The sequence below is a fragment of the Camelus bactrianus genome, chromosome 12 (assembly GCF_048773025.1).
Source record: "Camelus bactrianus isolate YW-2024 breed Bactrian camel chromosome 12, ASM4877302v1, whole genome shotgun sequence".
In the NCBI taxonomy this organism is placed as follows: Eukaryota; Metazoa; Chordata; class Mammalia; order Artiodactyla; family Camelidae; genus Camelus; species Camelus bactrianus.
The window spans coordinates 10,669,218-10,688,250 of NC_133550.1; the positions used below are offsets into that span (position 1 = coordinate 10,669,218).

At 31.8% G+C, this 19,033-nt stretch overlaps 1 protein-coding gene across 7 annotated transcripts in view; it reads left to right on the top strand.

Moving 5' to 3' along the window:
- Nucleotides 1-19,033, top strand: part of USP15 (ubiquitin specific peptidase 15) — a 107,603-nt gene that overhangs the window by 61,767 nt on the left and 26,803 nt on the right. For 5 of the 7 annotated variants that reach the window (XR_006722547.2, XM_045512056.2, XM_010948977.3 and 2 more), the window contains 2 exons: nucleotides 325-411; nucleotides 6,179-6,323. Coding sequence is in view for 5 of the 7 variants with exons in the window: in XM_045512056.2 (XP_045368012.1) it covers nucleotides 325-411; nucleotides 6,179-6,323 (232 nt within the window). In the remaining 2 variants the exon portion in view is untranslated. Of the gene's footprint in view, nucleotides 1-324; nucleotides 412-6,178; nucleotides 6,324-7,548; nucleotides 7,644-19,033 lie in introns of all 7 variants that reach the window. The other 2 variants (XR_012510546.1, XM_010948986.3) reach the window with 2 other exon arrangements.

A 19,033-nucleotide genomic window follows, 5' to 3' on the forward strand; every position in this document is an offset into this window, starting at 1 on the left:
ATTGATTGTAAAATATTAGTAATGGTTACCTGAACTCAAAAATCGGTGTATTGCTTTAGTAGAATTGTAAGAATAATATCAGGTTTTATATTTAATTTGATAAATTCCTTTTGGAAACAATTCCCTTGTATAGCATTATTTTTTATATGAATGAATACATCAAAAATCAAAAACCAAAGGATATATGGTGATTTTGCTCATAAATCTGTTTTCTAGCATTCATTTACTACATACATTGTCATCTGTTAGTTCTTTTCTTTATTTCATAATTAATTTCAAAATTCAGCATTTTTTATCTAATTTAACATTTTCATATCTTTAAAGGTCCCCAGGTGCATCCAATTTTTCAACTTTACCAAAGATCTCTCCTTCATCTCTATCAAATAATTATAACAACATCAACAACAGAAAGTAAGCACTGAATCTTAAAAACTCTTTGTTTAATTGATCGCCCTATTGTGGTTGCAAAAATTCTCTTGTATCTAAAATTTAGGATAAAGTTTTAATGCATTAAAATTGATTTTTTCTTAAATCATTGGTCAGTTCTTCTAGGAGTAATTTCACAAGAAAGAAAACAGGTATAAACTTCTTGATTTAATATATATACTATAATAATTTACTAAAGAAAGCGCTTTCAGAATTTCACATTCTAAACATTAATTATTGAAATATATATAGAAATCTTTTAGAATTCAGATTCTTAGAAAGAATATAAATTTCAGATGTCATTTTAGAACTAAACATGTGATCCCAGACAACATATAGTATTTTTTGAAAGTATGTATCAGTGATTTTCAACAGGAAAGCATACACAAATTTTTATTTATCAAAGGCAGTTTTTTTTTAAGTTTGGAGAAACAATTCGTTTGCTCCATCATGAATGACATTCAGAATCTTTAGATTTATAAAAATTATGTGAAAGTGTGTGCTATATTGCTTTAAGAAAAAAGTTGAAGTCACTTAAGATTCAGGATAACATCTGACAATGATGTATTACCTTGAAAATTGGCATGGTTCTCTAAAAAACATAAAAAGAAAACTTTATTTGTAAGGAGTCCAGTCAGTTATTGGAAGAACTTTAATCCAGAGATGATTATTGTCTTTTTACTTCTTAGATATGTGCATTGTGGTTTACATAGTTAAATATTTACACTACTTGTCCAGTTCATAAATGGCATCTGATTGTTTCAAAGAGAAAATTCAAAAAGACTGTAATTGTTTGTGAAATAATCTTTTAAAAAAAAACCATTAATTGAATTTATAAAGAATTAATTGATTTTCCCTTAAAATTCATGTGGGAGGGCATGATAAAATGATTCTAATTTTAACATATATCTGGATTATAAATATGTAAGAATAGCCAAAATAACTTCAGAAAGGAAAAAAAAAGTATTAATTCTACAAATATCACAACCTGTTATAAAGATATAAGAATTCAAAACAGTATGCATGGTACTGACCTAAGAATATATCTACAAATCAGTGGAATAGAAAAGAAATAGATCTTTATATGTAAAAGAATTTAATGTGATCAGAAAGCGTTCTACACTAATGGAGAATGGGCAGGTTGTCCAGGAAATGTTGTTGGAAAAATTGGTGGTATTAAAAACTTCTCTTTAAAACTTCAAATTAAATTCTTCATTGTCAGGCATATAAAAATTAAAAGGCAAATAAACAAGGAAAATTGACAAATGTAGAGCAAATACTCTTAATATATCAAGTTCATTGAAATTTCTCATTTCAGTGAGAAATTTTTTTAAGACAGAAAAGTGGGTAAATGATGCAGCTAGGCAAGAAAAATAAAAGAAACATTTTAAATGTTCAAATTCACTACTAACTAGAAACATGTAAATTAAAACTTTAAAAAACTCCATCCACTACCCCCCACTTCAGTCTTCCTGGGAAAAATTAAGTGATGATATCTATTCTTGTAAGAATTCTGTTTGCGTGGTTGGAGTATTAGTCCAACTTTACTCAAAAAGAGTTTGCCATATTTATCAATAAGATTTAAAACATTTATTTCAGTAATCACAAGAAATGTACACTGTAGGGTAATTGTGAAATATTGAAGACACTGAATATCCAAAATTGCAGTGTAGTATGTTCTCTTCTATACAAAAATGTATGTCCACAGGCAAAGGAGGGAAATGAAATATCCTTCTATAATCCGGTTTGTATTTTACATGGTATCTCTTAATTTAATTCATCAAAAGTAATTTTTTCATAGGTGATAAAATATTACTTGTGTTTCTACCAGTTGCAGGTGGCTCCCACATTTATTGTAAGAGAATTTAGTTCTAAGTATAACAGGTGTTTATAGTTAGTGGTAGGTCCTGAGAGAGATTTTGAACGTTGATATAGACTGTATTGAACATAGACTGTATTTTGACCAGAGTCACCATATTAGTATATGTGGTGTGGTGCTTCTATTTTTGTCTTATTTCCTTCCCCCTCATAGTAAAAATATGACAGTACAGTCTGATCTCAAAATCCCTGACTGCAGAAAATATTGAGAGAAATTGGACTTTTTTCAAGTTTAGAACATGATAAACTAACGATTCCTCTCCTGTGACTACATTATATTTTTACCTATGTATATTTGTCTGTTTTAGACACTGAAATAGTCCTTTCATTATTAGGAAATTTTAATAGCAAATAGCTACTGATACCACCTTACTTGAAAGTAGAACTTACCTTTCTTAGCAAGGAACAAAATGTAAACATTTATAAAATGAAGAGTTTTATTTTTAAACTTTGAAAGACTTGAATTAATATTATCATATTTACCTAAATAATTATTTCACATAAAATTTATTTCTTGACTTTCTATTCACCTTATGGAAATAAGTAGCTACTTAAGACTTCAGATGGAAATAGCATAGTGTCTTAATTAAAAGTATGTAAAATAGGAAATGACCTTTTTAGATTAAGTACATTTTTGAAACTTCATATATGTGGAGATATACTCCAAGTATAAAGTATATATTAAAATCAGTTTAGATTTTACATAAAATTACAAGTTTAGATGGCATTTATTTACCAATTCAAGACTTAAACTGATACATTATTAAGATATATAATTTTCATTTCCAGAAATAAGACTATTAGTCATAAAAATAATAAAGTATACTTGCAAGTATTTTAAATTCAATAAAGTTTTTATTAAAGCTAATATTATGAAGAATCAGATGTCAGAGTATTGTTTGTTTATCCTGTGTAGTAATTTTACCTGTTAATCCATACAGTATTTGTTTTGGCCTCAGTTATAATTTAAGTGTATTTTTAATATGTGTCAAAATTTTTCTTTCTGCCCCCTGCATTCTTCTTCTGTCTTGCTACATTTGCTTTGATATAATACTGCTTTTTAAAAATCTTCTTAATATATTTATTTTCTCAACTCTTGGCATTCCACATCAGAGCACATTCTATTTTTCTGTTAATACATTTAAAGCTCTTTTATTTAAAATGGAGATGACTCCCTGTAAGAGATTAAGTGGTGAAAAGGAACTGGATGTTGGAGACTGCCAGAGCTAGCTAGCCATCTGGCTTTTGACAAGTTACTTGCCGAAAGCTTCATTTCATTAACTGTAAAGTGAGCATAATTATAGTTTGAGGATTAAATTATATATTTATAATGTTTATAATGTCAAATGTAAGTGCCAATTGAAAAGTCAATTTTAAATTTTTATAGAAAGACAAGTCAATTTGACTAAAGGAATGTTATATTTTTAATGCATACTCATTTAAGATGATAGAATTAATCTAATATAGCATTAACATTCCCATTAAGATTACTGGCAAATTTATTTTTTCAAAGTAGCATAACCTCATAGGATGAGGGCTAGCTTACAGTCTTTAGGGGAAAAAAAATAGCAGAAATAGTCATGAACGATAGAATAGAGGCTTTCTTTAGGGGCTAGGTTTCCATGTACTTTGTCAAAATGTTTGAAGAGCAGCTGGTTTTGGTATTTTCCATGACAAACTTTATTTGATTGAAAGATCACATAAGATGTGGATTGTAAGTGACCAATCAAGATGATTAAAACATTTGCATTATTATCATTGAGCATCTAGACTATATCAGTCTTTGTGCAAGATTTATACTTATCTTGTCACTTAAAATGTAGATATCCTTTAAGGATTCAGATCTTAAAAGACAAAACCAAATGCTGCTTTTGCAAATAAGACTTTTGTTCATTCTCTCAGTAAATAGGAATCCATATCCCAGCAAACTCCATCCTGTTGCCATAAAGAAGAGTAGCGCTTCCAACTTTCATTTGTGTTATGTGTGGGGTATAGAGATATCTGAATATAAACTTAAGGAATAAGCGTGTAAATGTGCTTTCAGTCCTTTCACTTGGGTGAATGTCGGTGTGGATGTGGAGGTGTATGTATACACAAGCATGCATTTGGGTATATTTCCCTCTGTATTCTGACTTCATGTTTTATTATAATTTTATACCCAATACATATGGGTTTTTTTTTAATGTATAGAAAATGTAGGCCTTGTATTTTTGTAATACAGAGTAGACCTTGATTTTTAAGCAGTTCTTAAAGGGGGGAAAATTTTTCAGGGGAGAAAAATAAGATTCAGCTTTTTGTTACATGTCCTCGAAGTTAGAATCCAATCACTGAGTGAATATATATTGAATTGCTGTTAGACGCTTTGCACACTTTATTAGTTCTGGTAATATAGAGTAAAATATGAACTATAAGCCTAGTGATCTACAAAATCCAAAATATGCTTGAGCTCTTTTTTAAAGTTTAAAACAAGCAAACAGCTACAATTCTATGAATTGATCAAGGTTACACTTATTTGGGCTTTGTTATTTTTGCTTAATTTGGGATGGATTGTTTTTTGAGTCTGGGAGCTGGTCTTTTATTTGTGATGGAGGGGGTGTATTCTTAAAAATGGAAAAATATTGATGAGATAGAATTGTGTGTGTAATATTTGATTGATAACGGTTTTGTGTTTTACCTGTTTGGTTTGCTGGTGGGGGTGGATGTTACTAAACGCTTTGTTAGAACAGGTGTTAGTATAGTTCACTTAAATTGTTGTAATAATAAAGTGAGAGTGTAGAAGCTACAATAGAAAGTATTTGAAATTATAAGTAAAAAGTATTTTTGAAAAATAATACCAGGTATAAATTGTAGCCAGTTGAGGTTTTTGTAAGAGTTACTGATTTATCATGTTTACTTGTAAAGCATATTCTTTTATTTACATCATTATTTGCTTTTAGCAAATGACCTTGACTCTTGCTCAGGTTTGTTCTAAGGAGTAAAAAAATAGTGATCGAAAGTATGCTTTTGAATTATATCCAAAGTATCCATCCTAAATATCTTGTAAGATAACCTGTTAAAAATTGGGGAAGAATCCATCCTTTTCCACAAAATCAAGAGGGATCTAACTTACTGACTTCTCTTACTTCTTTCTGAATTTATCCTGATTCTCTGAGGTTGAATATTTTGTAGTTTTTTTAAGATTAATATTTATTATACTCATAGTATAAACTATCCTGAAGTTATATTTATCTAGTGAAATAAACTACATTAATCTAACAAACTAGAAGAAAGAAAAGCCAAATAATACTGGAATGTACTTGCTTAGAATCACTTCATTTTTGCATCCCATCCACCAAAGCTGTTTTCTGCATTTGAATATTAGATTTTGCTGGTCTAGAATACAACAAATAGAATCTTCAGTGCATCAGAAAAGTGATGTCACAGAAGCCTTGGAAATCTATGCTCTCACCTGTAAAGCACAGCTCTCGCTGTTTCTACTGTTCTCATTCTTATTACAGTAGCAGGATGTAAAAGGGACATGAATGAGATGACTTATTGCTGCGGGTGGTGTTTAAAATCTGAATGTTTTAAATTTGATGGAGCAATGAAGAATGGAGCAAGCTGTGAAGCAGCTCCAGTTAATCAAGGGCAGAAAGACGTACTGTGGTTTGTATTGGTTAGTGTAGTATATGATGCAGTGATTTTGTTGACTGAATGAGAAGTACTTTAATTAAGGGGATTAATTTCATTTAGGTTCCTGTTAAAAGTACCTGAGTTAGGTAGTTAGTCATTTTTTTTATAAAGCCCTTATCTCAAATAGGTTTAAAGTGCTCTGTTCATTTTAACTATATGATAATTGGCTGCACTATAAAAAATATTTTTTGTTTTCTTCCAGTGTGAAAAACTCAAATTATTGTCTCCCATCATATACTGCTTATAAGAACTATGATTATTCAGAACCTGGAAGAAACAATGAACAGCCAGGCCTTTGTGGTCTAAGTAACTTGGGAAATACGTGTTTCATGAACTCAGCTATTCAGGTAGGTGTTTCCAGACAAAGTGAAACTCATGTGTTTTATGGAAATCAGTAATTCAAGAGGAGTAGAGTTGAGTTTTACATGTCAAAACATGAGTATCATGTGTGTTTTGAGAGTTTCTGTTTTCATGGAAGATTTAAGCAAACACATTTGACTCATGCATTCTAGTACTGGTGGAAGAATATCTTATCATGATCCTCTATTAGGTGACATGTGACTGATTACTGCACAGTAGAAGGCTAAATATAAGTTCATGCAAAAATATAATTCCAAGCAAAACCTAGGCTCTCTGAGAAGAAGAAAAACCTAGTGAGATTTCTCGTTTATATGAAGTCTCTTGCTTTCTTTGGACATTGATGGAAACGGTAGAGACTCATATTTTATGGTCACCAGTGTTCTAACTCTAAATAAAATTGTTTTTACCTTAATATGAAATTAAGATTTAAAAAATAAGACAATTTTATGAACCTTTTGTATACATATTTTAACAAGCACTTTCGCTTAATGTCTTTTCAATTTCAGGATGTAAGAGATCACTGCCCTTTTTTCCCTTTGTTTCTCCATGGAGCTTCCCTTTTCTTCCTGCTCTGTTTGTACCCTCTTCCAGCCTAACTTGTGAAATATTTATGTCTTTGATTGATTTTGAAGTATATATATATATATGTGTGTATGTGTGTGTGTGTATATGTGTATACATATATATATGTATATATATGTATACATATATTTGATTGATTTTGAGATCTGTATATACTTTAATATCACTGTCATTGTGTGTAATATTAGAGCTGGTTATTTCATTTCCCTTTTACAAATAAAATTCTGTATTTCAGAAAGCCCAAGTCATATACTCTTTTGATAATTTGAATTTTAAGCATCTTTTGTTAAGTCTTTTTTTTTTTTGTATTTCTGAATTTTTATTTTTAAATCTGCAATATCCTGTTCTCCATTCATATTTTAATACCGAATCTCCTGTGCCCAGGAGGCACCCTCCAAAGGTATAGATTAAATAACAGAGTATGAATTGAAAAGGACATTATTGTGAATCTTTTTGACCATCTGAGAAAAGTATAGGTCTCTTTACCATTCCAGAGTTCTAAATAAATCCTTTTTACATTGTCACTAATCCAGTTATTTCCCAAATTAACCATTGTTTTATAGCATTCTTGAAAAATTAGAATTTAACTGTTTTAACTCTCTAAACCAGTTTTGTTTTTTTTTTTTTTAGAAAAATACAAGAGTGCATAATTGATTGATTCCTGATGTCTTGGTTTAGAGTTGAGCCAGTCAAGGAAATAGCCTGTCTGCTCAAGCAGATACTGTGTAGGTTAATAAACTATTCCTTTAAACCTTCTCTGACAATTAATATTGTTTATACTTGAATGTGAATTACTTTTTTCAGGAATTTTTTTTTCTAGGATCTTAGCACTAGTCAAATAAAGAATTTTTAAGATAATTTATCTTTATTTTTCTGAAAGAGGAGAAAGGGATCTCATCTGAGAAGAGCAATCCAAAGCATGTTTTTATCCTGATAGTTATTTAGATAACAGAGTTAACTGCATGGTTACTGAGCTTTCAGAGTTAGGGACAGGGCAGACAAATTGTAATTTTGTTTGGATATCTGTTGGACTACCCTACCTAAGCACTGAAAAATCATCTTTAGCACCATCTCTGGAAAATGGTTTATGTAGCTGATGGTTACATCAGTATCAGGAAACTCTTTCTCACATCATCAACTCATATTAATTGTTACATAACTGCTTATCCTTTCACTACCAAAATCACTCTCATCTGGAGTCTTGATATAGCTTGAGGGCTTTTGAGTTTTGTTTTTGTTTTGTTTTTAATATTCTAGTATGGAAAACCAATCTTGGTGTTTTTTCACAAGGATTAAGAATAGGATTTTCATAAGAATTTTAATAGCATAAGCATAAAAAATTTGAGTCTGTTAGAAGAGAACAGGGTTAGTGTTCATGCAAGGCTCTGGCTTACATTCAGACTACATTCCATCTAAGGCAATATTACATTCTAGTTTCCTGTGCCTTTGTTATACTCTGTTTCGTATTTTGTCTCCATATGGTTAACTCAGTTTCTGGAAAATGAGTATTAAAATGAAATCTTCTAGTCAGCTATGTTGAGCTAGCTTTGGCATTTGTTGAACTTTCTTGTGTATGTTTAAGGTATCAGAAATTTCATTTTATTAGTTTTTGCTTCTTTTCAAAGCAATTTTATTACGATAAATTGGTAGATCTAATGCTGACCTTCTCTTTTAATATATTTCACTTTTTTACATGTTTCATTTCAACTGAGAAATAGCCACGAGGGTGAAGTTTGTTAGAGTGATAGTTTGTAATTTTCTGATAATATTTTATGAAGTATTATCAGCAACAGATACTATTTTACATCTGTAACTTGGTTGGGAATTGTTACTTCTCTAAAATAAAGCTCCAGTCAGGTTGGGGAAGAGAAAAAATGAGTTTTAATTTTTGCTGCTTTTGACTTTAAATCCAAATTCAGAATTTAAAAAGCTAGTGTAGCTTCAGTTTTATTTTTCTTAAAGCTTCTATAATGTTTAATTGCTTTAGATGTCAGCTCTCAAGCTGAAAATTCACCATAAGAAGGAATACAGTGGTGGCAGTAGCCAAAATTATTCTGTCTCATGAACACCAAGTTCTTGGGTCCACAGATGAAGAGAGTAAGAAAATACCTAATAGAGTAGATTTTTTAAATAATTTTTAAATATTTCCTTAATTATATGCTTTTTTAAAGTTCCCTTGTAACTTCTGTGAAACTGAAGACAATTCATGAGCTTCAGAAAATATTATAAAATAACATTTCTACTGATAATTTGAATTGTAATATATGTTATTAATTCAATAATCCTAAAAAATATGAATGGGCATTAATACATCAGGCAGTATAATTGTTAACATAGTGTTAAAAAATATGGGTGTGAAAAGCATATCTGTTTTTTTCTGTGTGAGAATGGATTATGCTTAACCCATCAGTAGCCTTGAAATAGTGAAATCTTTTCTGATCACTTGTAGTTAAAAACTAAGCAGCACCAATCTGAGTGTGATTTAATAATATTATTGTTATTACTCAGTTTCATTATATTGGTATTCAAGATTTTCTCTGATTTAATGGTATGAATGAGTATTAAATTTTTCTGATAAGTATAGTGCTGCCATATAGTTTCAATTTATCAAGTTAATGTTTATTGAATGTCAAACATGTGAGATATTTTAAGACAGAGATCCTGACTTAATGAAAATTACAGTCTTGATATTGTGATTTTCAAACTTTTTGCTTTTTAGCATGAAAGTCTTTTTTTAATTATTACTATGATAAGTTTAATTGTATGTTCAATATTTAAACAGATGTAGTGAAGTTTCTTTGGTTGGGTGAAGTGCCCAGAGTCCCATCTGCTTTCTTCTACTTTCTTAAATGGTCCCAGAAGCATTCTCATGGACTCCCAGGACTCTGAGGAACAGTTTAAAAACTGTGTTCTGGCTAGAAAAAAGAAAAGAACACATCAAAAATTGACAATTTAAGTTAGGAGCACAGACTATGGAGTTACAGTACCTGGATTGAAAACATGTCTCTCCTAATTAACTTGCTACCCAGTATAGGTTATTTCTACAACTCATTTTTCTCCTCAGATGAGGAAAATAATAGTACCCATCTCTTAAGAGTTTTGTGGGGATTAAGTGAGTTGATGGATATAAAGCTGTTAGGATAGTGACTGGCACATCATAAATGAATAGGTATTGGGTTGATACTAGTTTGTCTTTTTTTTAATTGAAGGAATTAAAAAGAGTGACTCTGGGAAAATTGTACCATCTATATCCCCTGGATTTGTTCTCCTTCCTACAAGTCTTACTCCACTTTGGCTACACCTAGTGAATGAAGAAAGAATTGGATGTACTTTTTTTAAAATTTACTTTTAATGCTTTTTAACTTAGTATCATTGCAATAATAGTGTTTATCATCGACTCCATTTCTGAACTACATTAGTTTAGCTCTCCTGGGCAAACTGATAGGCAAGGGATTTAACAACATAGAACTGTTCATGAATAATCAACCTGCAGGTAATTTAAATTCTTGAGTTCAGGTTATCCCTGATCTCAGCCTCCTGAGTAGTTATGATTACAAGCTTGCACCACTGTGTCCCAGTGGTACAAACAAGTTACACAATAGCTTTCTAGTGTATTAGACCATTGAGAGAATGTCTGGTTTTTTAAATTTGCATTAGTGGAGGTAATTTTAATTAGCATTAGTTGAGTAGATTTCAGGAGCACTCCAACCCTTGTCTTTTACATTGTCAAGGCCTAGGAGGCTCATGATTGGCTTCCTGGAAGAAGCAACTCTTCAGATAAGATTTGAAGCAGGGAAGTGATACGGTCTTTTCCACTGGAAAGCAGCATGGTGTAAGATGGTTGTTTTCAAACTCTTTACTTGGAAGTAATAGGGCTCCTTAAACAGACTCTAGGAAGTCATTGAAAAAGATCATTGTAATCAAGAACCTGTTATCCCTGTTATACAATGTAAAATCAATTGCAATTCCAAGCATTCTTGAAGTCAACTTTTTCCTATGATCTGTTGGGTTAGGGGAAAAAAATATTCAGTAAATTGAGAGGAATATTATATAGAAAGTTGAAAGGGTTTTTTTTTTTAAGACTTAAAAATAATGAGTAATACTACACAGAAATAACACTATTTTAAGAAACTAGATTCTCATTATAATGTAAAGCAGTGAAAAAGTCATTACTAAAGCTATTATTTCTATGTTCTAGTACTTCATAGCTTTGACTATGACTATAATGCTTTTCCCCTCTCACCGTGAGACTTTTTTTTTTTTTTTTTTGCATTTATTGGAACAAATTTTTGGAAACCCAGTTTAACACGAAGCTTTCTAATTTTATTCAAACTAACCAGACTTACAGTTGAATAAATGAACATAGCTAAAAAGAAACATCTAACCCCTGAGACAAGAATTTTTTTTAAATAGTTTAGGATTTTGAAGAAAATGACGACTTCGGATAAACTGAGAATGTGGCTGATTAAAAATTCCAGTACTAGCTCACACAGGCACCTCTTCTCTGTGTGGCCGCTGTTGTCTGTAACAGCGTAACTATTAAATGTTTCCTTGTTCTTTAAAAAAAAAAAAAAAAAAGAATTTCAGTACTATTCCTAGGGCAGATTTTTATCTACCCAGGCAGTTAAACTCAGTTATTTGAGTTCCCTTCGTACTATGTGCCAAAAATTACATGGCAGACTAACATCAGAAGTATGTTTAATTGTCTATCAAATGACAACTCAATCAGGTCTTTCCATTTTGATATAGATAAAGAAATGGAAACTACCTAACGTGTATTAGAACCATTCACTTTCTCAACACAGGCACCAATGTTTTTATTTCTCACTTGTTTGAACTGGGGGAAGGGAGAAGAATTTCTTTAGAAAGGGGGCTGGGAAAAGAGAATCTGAATTCTCAGGCAGATTATTTTGGGAAAAGAGTATATAAAGTGTAGCTCTGTATTTAGTTTTTGTAACTGGAACAGAAATGGTATCTCTGCAAGAATACCTTATACCTGTGTAACTTGGCTAGTAGTGATTTCTTGTCATGAAAATATGCCTTTCTTAACCAAAAATCATACTTGTCTGCTCTTCACATTCTTTCAAAGTAATATACAAATTTCTCTAGGATTAATGTTTCTATTTCTGAATTAATATAAACTTTCTAATGTTTTGTGTGTCCCTAAGTCTATAATAAGAATGACATGAGTACAGTTACAGGTAAAAAGAAGGGTATTTCTAGGAGCTGTAAATAGTTACATCTGATTTTAATACAGAATTATTTTACATTATACTCACTAGGTAGAATTCTTGAAGTGCTCACATATATAGCAGCAGTTACTAACATAATCAGACTGAAGTATCTTATACTGACTTTAATAATTCAAAGGATTTTTATTTGTAATTGAAAGAAAAACCTAAGAAATTTTCATTTTTGATTTATAATGGTAACTACAAATTTGCCCCCTCTAAAAAGACAAAAAAAAAAAAAAAGAAAGGAAATGTGGTTTCAGACTTACTTCTGTTATCTAAAAATCAAAAACAGTTCATCTTTTTGGTGTCAAAATCTTTTCTAAGATACATTTTCCTCCTTTGTTAAAGGTATACATGTCATTCAACACATGATTAGGGTATTCTGAAGTATGTCAGGCTTATATTCTAAATTTTATAAATTGGTATTATTGAGTAGTGTTGCTGGAAAATATAAGATATTGGACTGATAGAGCTTTAAAATGGGGAAAGCCATGCTATATTCCTTCTAAAGGCTTGTTTGTTGTCTTTTGCCTATTTGTTCTTATGTACACATTTAAATTCTGGTCATTTGAGGCTATGCTTTATTTTCTACTAAATGGCCCTCATCTATTGGATTTTTTTCTTTTAATGTCACAAAGATCATCTTTCTATTTTAGTTGGTGAGTAGGATTAGTTTGCGATGTTGTATGTTATCAATGATCAACTTCATTAGTGTTGTCACTTTGCCAATAATGGATGCTTGGTTTAATATTTTTTAATATTATATATATTGAAACCAATAGCTAAGTGTTATCAATCACTTCTTTACCATGATTTGTAAACTGTACTATACTGGGAGAGGGTCAGAGTTGGTTGCTGAAAACCATTGCTTAATTAATAAGATTTAAAGTAAATTACTAATTCTCATAAACTCATATTAAAATATTAACAGCCCAGTAGTGAACCTTCAGCCTCTGATAGTAACAGTACCCTTTTCTGCATAGTAAAGGTGGTTTTTCATATCACTATCACTTTCTTAATTTTCTCTTCACTGAGATATTTGAGTTAGGGCATCGAGTATCCTTATTTCACTGATGAAGAAATTGAGGCAAGGAAAGTTTAAGTAACTTGTCCTTCACTATAACAAATTAATAAATCAGTTAAAACTGGGCTATTATTCAAATACTCTGAGATAATGTATCTTTCAAAGTTATACTAATCAACTTGTAAAAAGTGCTTTTAAATGTTTTATTGTGGTCGAATATACATAACATATACCATTTTAACTATTTTTAAATTTACAGTTCAGTGGTATTAAGTATACTCACATTGTTGTGCAACCATTAAAAATATTTTTGTGTTTATGCCAAATACTTGGCCCCAATAATGCAAGCTGTAAAGTAGTATTACTGTTGTACAATCCAGTTTCCCTGGGAGATTATTTACACAATTAACCAATTTGATGGTAAGTGTGTTCAAAATAGCTCAAGAACTCCTTTTGGAATTACTTTCATTCTTCTGAATGTCACTGATAGTTCTCTTCCTTTGACGATGAAGTGTTATTAGAGCATTAACTACAAAATATTGTAGGTGCTCAGACTGGGTGATTTTTTTTCAGATAATAAATATACTTATGAAGTCATCCATTCATTTACTCAAAAAAATTATTGAGGGCTATTAAGTGCCTTCAGTCTGATAAGCAGTAACTATACCATGGTGAACAAAACAGTTTCTATTTCCGTGGGTCATAGTCTAGTCGGGGAGACAGACATTAAGTAAATTGTGAATATAATAAGCATTATGAAGAGAAAAAATCATGGAGAGTGCTATGAGTATAACAAGAGCTGGGAGAGCACCTCATTTATACTGGATGTCATACTCCCCAGAAGTAACGTTTGAGCTGTAACCAAAGAGTAGGTGTTAGTTAGGCAGGTTGAAGTCAAATGGGGCAACAACATGTGCAAACCCCCTAAGACAGGCATGTTTAAGGGACCAAAGCTGAGTAACCTGTGGCATAATGTTTGAAGAGGAGTGGGATAAAATAAGTTTGAAGTAGGCAAAAGCGAGATCATGTAGGAGGAATTTGGATTTTAATATATTACAAAGGCATTGAAGGTTTTAGGCTGCCATCATCTCATATGGCTTATTACAGTTACCTTCTAGCCAGTTTGTTACTCATGCCCTTAACTCCTGTGGTAATCCTCAAAAGAACAGTCAGAGCGGTATTTTTATACTTAAGGCTTTTTCCTGTTGCTCCTTGTCCATGTCACTAAATACCTTCTCTTTTCACTCAATGAAAGCTAGAGTCCTTAAAAGAGAATATAAGGACCTGCATGATCTGGCCCATGCTCTCTTATTTCCTACCACTTTCCTTCATGCTCACTTTGCTCTGTCTTCACTAGGCCCCTCACATAGGCCATGAATGTTCCTGCCTCAGGGTCTCTGAACTTATAATTTCTTATGCCTGGAATGTTCTTTCTCCAAATATTTATATCCTTGCTTTCTCATTTCCTTTAGATCTGTGTTATCAGTCAGATCCTTCCCTATCCACTCCATATACAATGGTAACCACCTTCCCACATTCCATGACCACTTGGCATTCTCTCTCTACATTTTTTTTTTTAATTTTTTGTCTATCTGTTTGCCTCCCCCTATTCCCAACTCATGCTCCATGAGCACAGGGGCTTTGTTTTAATCACTGCTATAGCCCATTTACTAGAACAGCATCTGGCAAGTAAGAAGGCATTCAAATTAATGAAAAGTGAAGAAAATCACAAATGTGTGTCTAGTTTCCAGCTTGTATATCATAATGTTAACATAATGATAACAGTGGGAGGAGAGAGACAAGAAAAGTAGATTTGGGGCAGGGATAAGATTGAGTTAATTTTAGGCGTATGAAACATTGAAGTGGCTATGTCGTAGGCAGATGGATATGCTAGCATGGAATATAGACCAGAGACTTAGGCTGGAAATAAAAATAAGACTGTTTGTAGATGGTACTTAAAATCAGGTAAATGATAGTATCTGTGAAGTGAGGGCATCTGTGAAAAAGAGATCCCAGGACTAAGCCTTATAACATTTAAATGGAAGACAGACACTACTGTTGCAGCAGGAAAAAAGGAAGATATTATAGTTGCAAGTAGTTTTAGATTTTGTGATGACTTGGTTATCCTAAAAGTATGAGACCAGATCATTAGCTAAGAATGAAAGAATAAGACTGCTTGGCAGTATTGAGATCTCATTTGAGGTTCTAGATCATCATTTTAGAGTGGTATAAATTTATTCACTTGAGATTTTCTTGAGCAGTGTTTAGCTACACGGTGCATAAAATAGATGACTGGGTTCATACAGTGAAATAATTGGGTTCATCTACAGTTGTAGAGAGAAAAGGACAAAGAAATTAAGAGCAGCTAGACTGTTGGGAGGGGTGTTTTTTAATTTATTTATTTTTTTAACGGAGATACTGGGAATTGAACCCAGGACCTCATGTACGCTAAGTACATGCTCTACCACTCAGCTATTCACCTCCACCCCATTTTTTATTATTGTGCTAATTTATTTAGCTAATCCAGGAAACATCCATTGAATCTCTACTCTTTGCCTAGCATACAGAGTCGTAAAAGACAGTGCGTATCTTCTAGAATTTCGTGTTGTAGTGAATGAGATAGACATAAATACAGTATAATCTGTGATATGTTAGAAAGCATGATCAGCCAAATGTTTTGGAAGCAAAGAGAAGAAAGCCATTGAGAAATAAGTGAGGCTTCACCAAGAAGATGACATTTGAGTTGGATCTTGATTTCATTTGATAGAGTACATTATTCATTATGACGTATATTTGGTTCATCTGATCATAAAAATAGCAGTGAGTTATCAGAGGTACAGCTATTACATTATAGCTTGTTCACACATTTTTCCACCACAAAAATCCTACATCAGAAATTTTATTTTACCATAGCAAAACACATTGTTCATACACTCAATAAATACATATTGGTACCTCCTGTATGTTAGATAGCAGTGCTTTTTCGTATGTCTGCCAGCTCTAAAAAGAGAAGTACCTAAAATATTTTGAGCTATGACCGTATCAATGGGACAAATCTAAAAATATATCCTCCTAAATAAGTTACATCAAAGATGATGTTCACTTGAATTTGACGAGTTTACTGGAAAATCACTCTGCTTTATAATCAAGTTTTGTGTATAATTAAAAATGTGTCTCTGGCTTTCATTTAGAGAGGTTTTGCTTTGAATATAAACTGAATCATTGACACACACTAACATACATACACACATATGTATTTATTATGCATATGTTAATGAATACATATATTTTTAATATATTGGGTATATAATTGAGGTATTTTGTATAATTCTTCAGTAATTGTCCAGGGCTTTTCTAAGTATTACATACTTTGCCCAAGAGAAAACTTTCAGCAACTGTTTTTAAAAGAAATCAAAAACAAATTTTTGACCAGAATGTTACTAATTATTTATAAGGAAATTCTTAGTAGTAAGATATAACATTTTATGATTCCTCTTATATTCATTGGATACCATACAAAAGTATCTTTATCATCCCAATTATATCACCATCTTCCTGAGACCTCAGTTACCTTCTCTGAGACTTGTTCTATTAATCATCTCTTCTTTGTTCTATGCCTTTAACCTCACCTCTTTACTGTCTTCCTTTCAGCATGTATACATGGTCAAGTCTTTTTTTTTTTTAATGGGGTGGGAGGGATATGGAGTAAGGAGAACCCTTGACCTTGAAAAGGATGGTCTCTGCTTTCTCCCTGCTTTCTCATGTCCCATTCAGTAGTCCTCATGTCTACACATAGCATAGTAGTTATGAACTTGGATTTTGCAACATGACTGCTTGGATTCAAATCGTAGTTCTGTTACTATAAGCTGTGTAACCTTGGATGAGAAACTTCGTAATTTCTTCATCTGCTTAAGTAATTTCTTCATCTGCTTAATGAAGATAGAGTACCTAAGAAGTGTTTGGCACATAACAAATAGTGTGTAAGTATCAGTTGCTGTTATATCATCACTGTGACCATCATACCACTTATAGAAATTGTTTTGGGGAAGGTCATTCTTGACCCTGAGTTTGTTAGGCTCTTTGTAGCCCCTTTACCTTTGAGAAGTTGACATCCACTTATAACTGACAAATCCCAATCTGTCGCCACCCTAATTCTCCCTCCTGAGTTTCCCTCCAATATGTAACTATTAGATGGACATTCCAACCTAAATAATATTACAGATAACTCAAACTCAGCATGCCTGTGACTAAACATATTTCCCAGAAGCCTGATGCTTTTATTTCTTACACTCCCTATTGGTACAACCATTGACCCAAGCCAAAATCTGAGCCTTACTCCAGGTCCTATTCATTCCACCACCTCTTAAATATCACTTATCTCTGTCTTCTCCTCTCCTGTCAGTACACTATTTTAGCACTTGAGCATCTTTTATGTGAACTTTTGAAATAGGTATCTAACTCATCTCTCTGTTCCCTCATTTATCCTCTTTCAATCTGTTTAGTGTACTGCTTCCACATCACTGTTTTTAAATGGAAATACGATGGTTACCTCCTTGCTTGAAAGTCGTTTCCTATCACCTGGAGGATGAAATCCAAACTGGACCCTACCTCTTTAATGAAAACAAAAGGTTGCTAGAATTCATTAAGTTTCAAATCTCTTTATATATAATGTTACCTCTTCCCTGGTTGCCTTTCAGACACACACATACACACACCACTTTTCCTCCATCTCTTCTGGGCAAATACCTATTACACAGTGAGAATCATGAAAGTAGAGACTGTCTTTGGTTTTCTTTTATATCCCCAATGTTTGGTATAATGCCAGATAATAGTAAGTACGTTAGAATAGTGTTTCTCAAAGTGTGTCTATGGATGAGACAGTGCTGATCAGTAATAAAATAAGTATTGAAATTAAGTATAAATGATCCAAAATGTTTATAGCAGTTTGACAGGGTAACTTCATATCTATTAAACCTAATAATTAAAAAATGGGAGTTTGTTTTTGTTTTTTATATCATTTTTTTAGTGGTTCATTTTTATTTTATAAAAAAAACTTTATAGAAGTATCAATCTGTGACAATTTGGAAATTTTCTGAAAAAAAAATTAGTCCTTCCATACAGATTTGAGAAATACTGCATTAGGAAAATTTTTCTGAAATATTTAGTATTTGACCTGTACCAGATTAATATTTCTGAAGCTGCCTAAACAATAAAGAGCACAATAATGTTAAAAGAATTATAGCACATAATATATATATTTACTTCTTGCAAAGACCTCCCAATTTATATAAAGTCCAGTAAATACTACAGCTTATGTTCTGCCAATGTAGCCAATCTGATAGCACTTGAATTGGGCGCCGTGTTAATTACAGCTTGGCAGAGCATACCCCTACTGCAATGCAAATAGTTTCTTGAATGATTTTACAGTGAGTGATATAAAGAAATCATCTTAGAACATTGTTTCTATACTTCTAGAGACTTGCAATAATGATCTTCTGTTATTAATATTTGTTGAGTGATTAATCAAATAAATTTAAAGTTCTTTTTTATTATGAAAATAATCAGAAACCTTAATAGTTCGTGCTATCACACAGTCAAACTTATGTTTCACTTTGCGTAAATATTTATTGTTAATTGTGGGTCTAGTGTAATGAAGTGATACAGAGAAGGGTATGACTTGTTGATTACCATAAAGAGTATAGTAAGTCAGTTAAACTTTTTTTTAAAAAATTATGCTGTCCCTTTCTGTGTGCCTTAGCAGGAGGGCTAAAAGATGAACAGATCACACAATTCTTCATACTCATTTATTCAAAAATGTTTCTTTACTGAATATTATATGCAAGGGACAGAGCACACA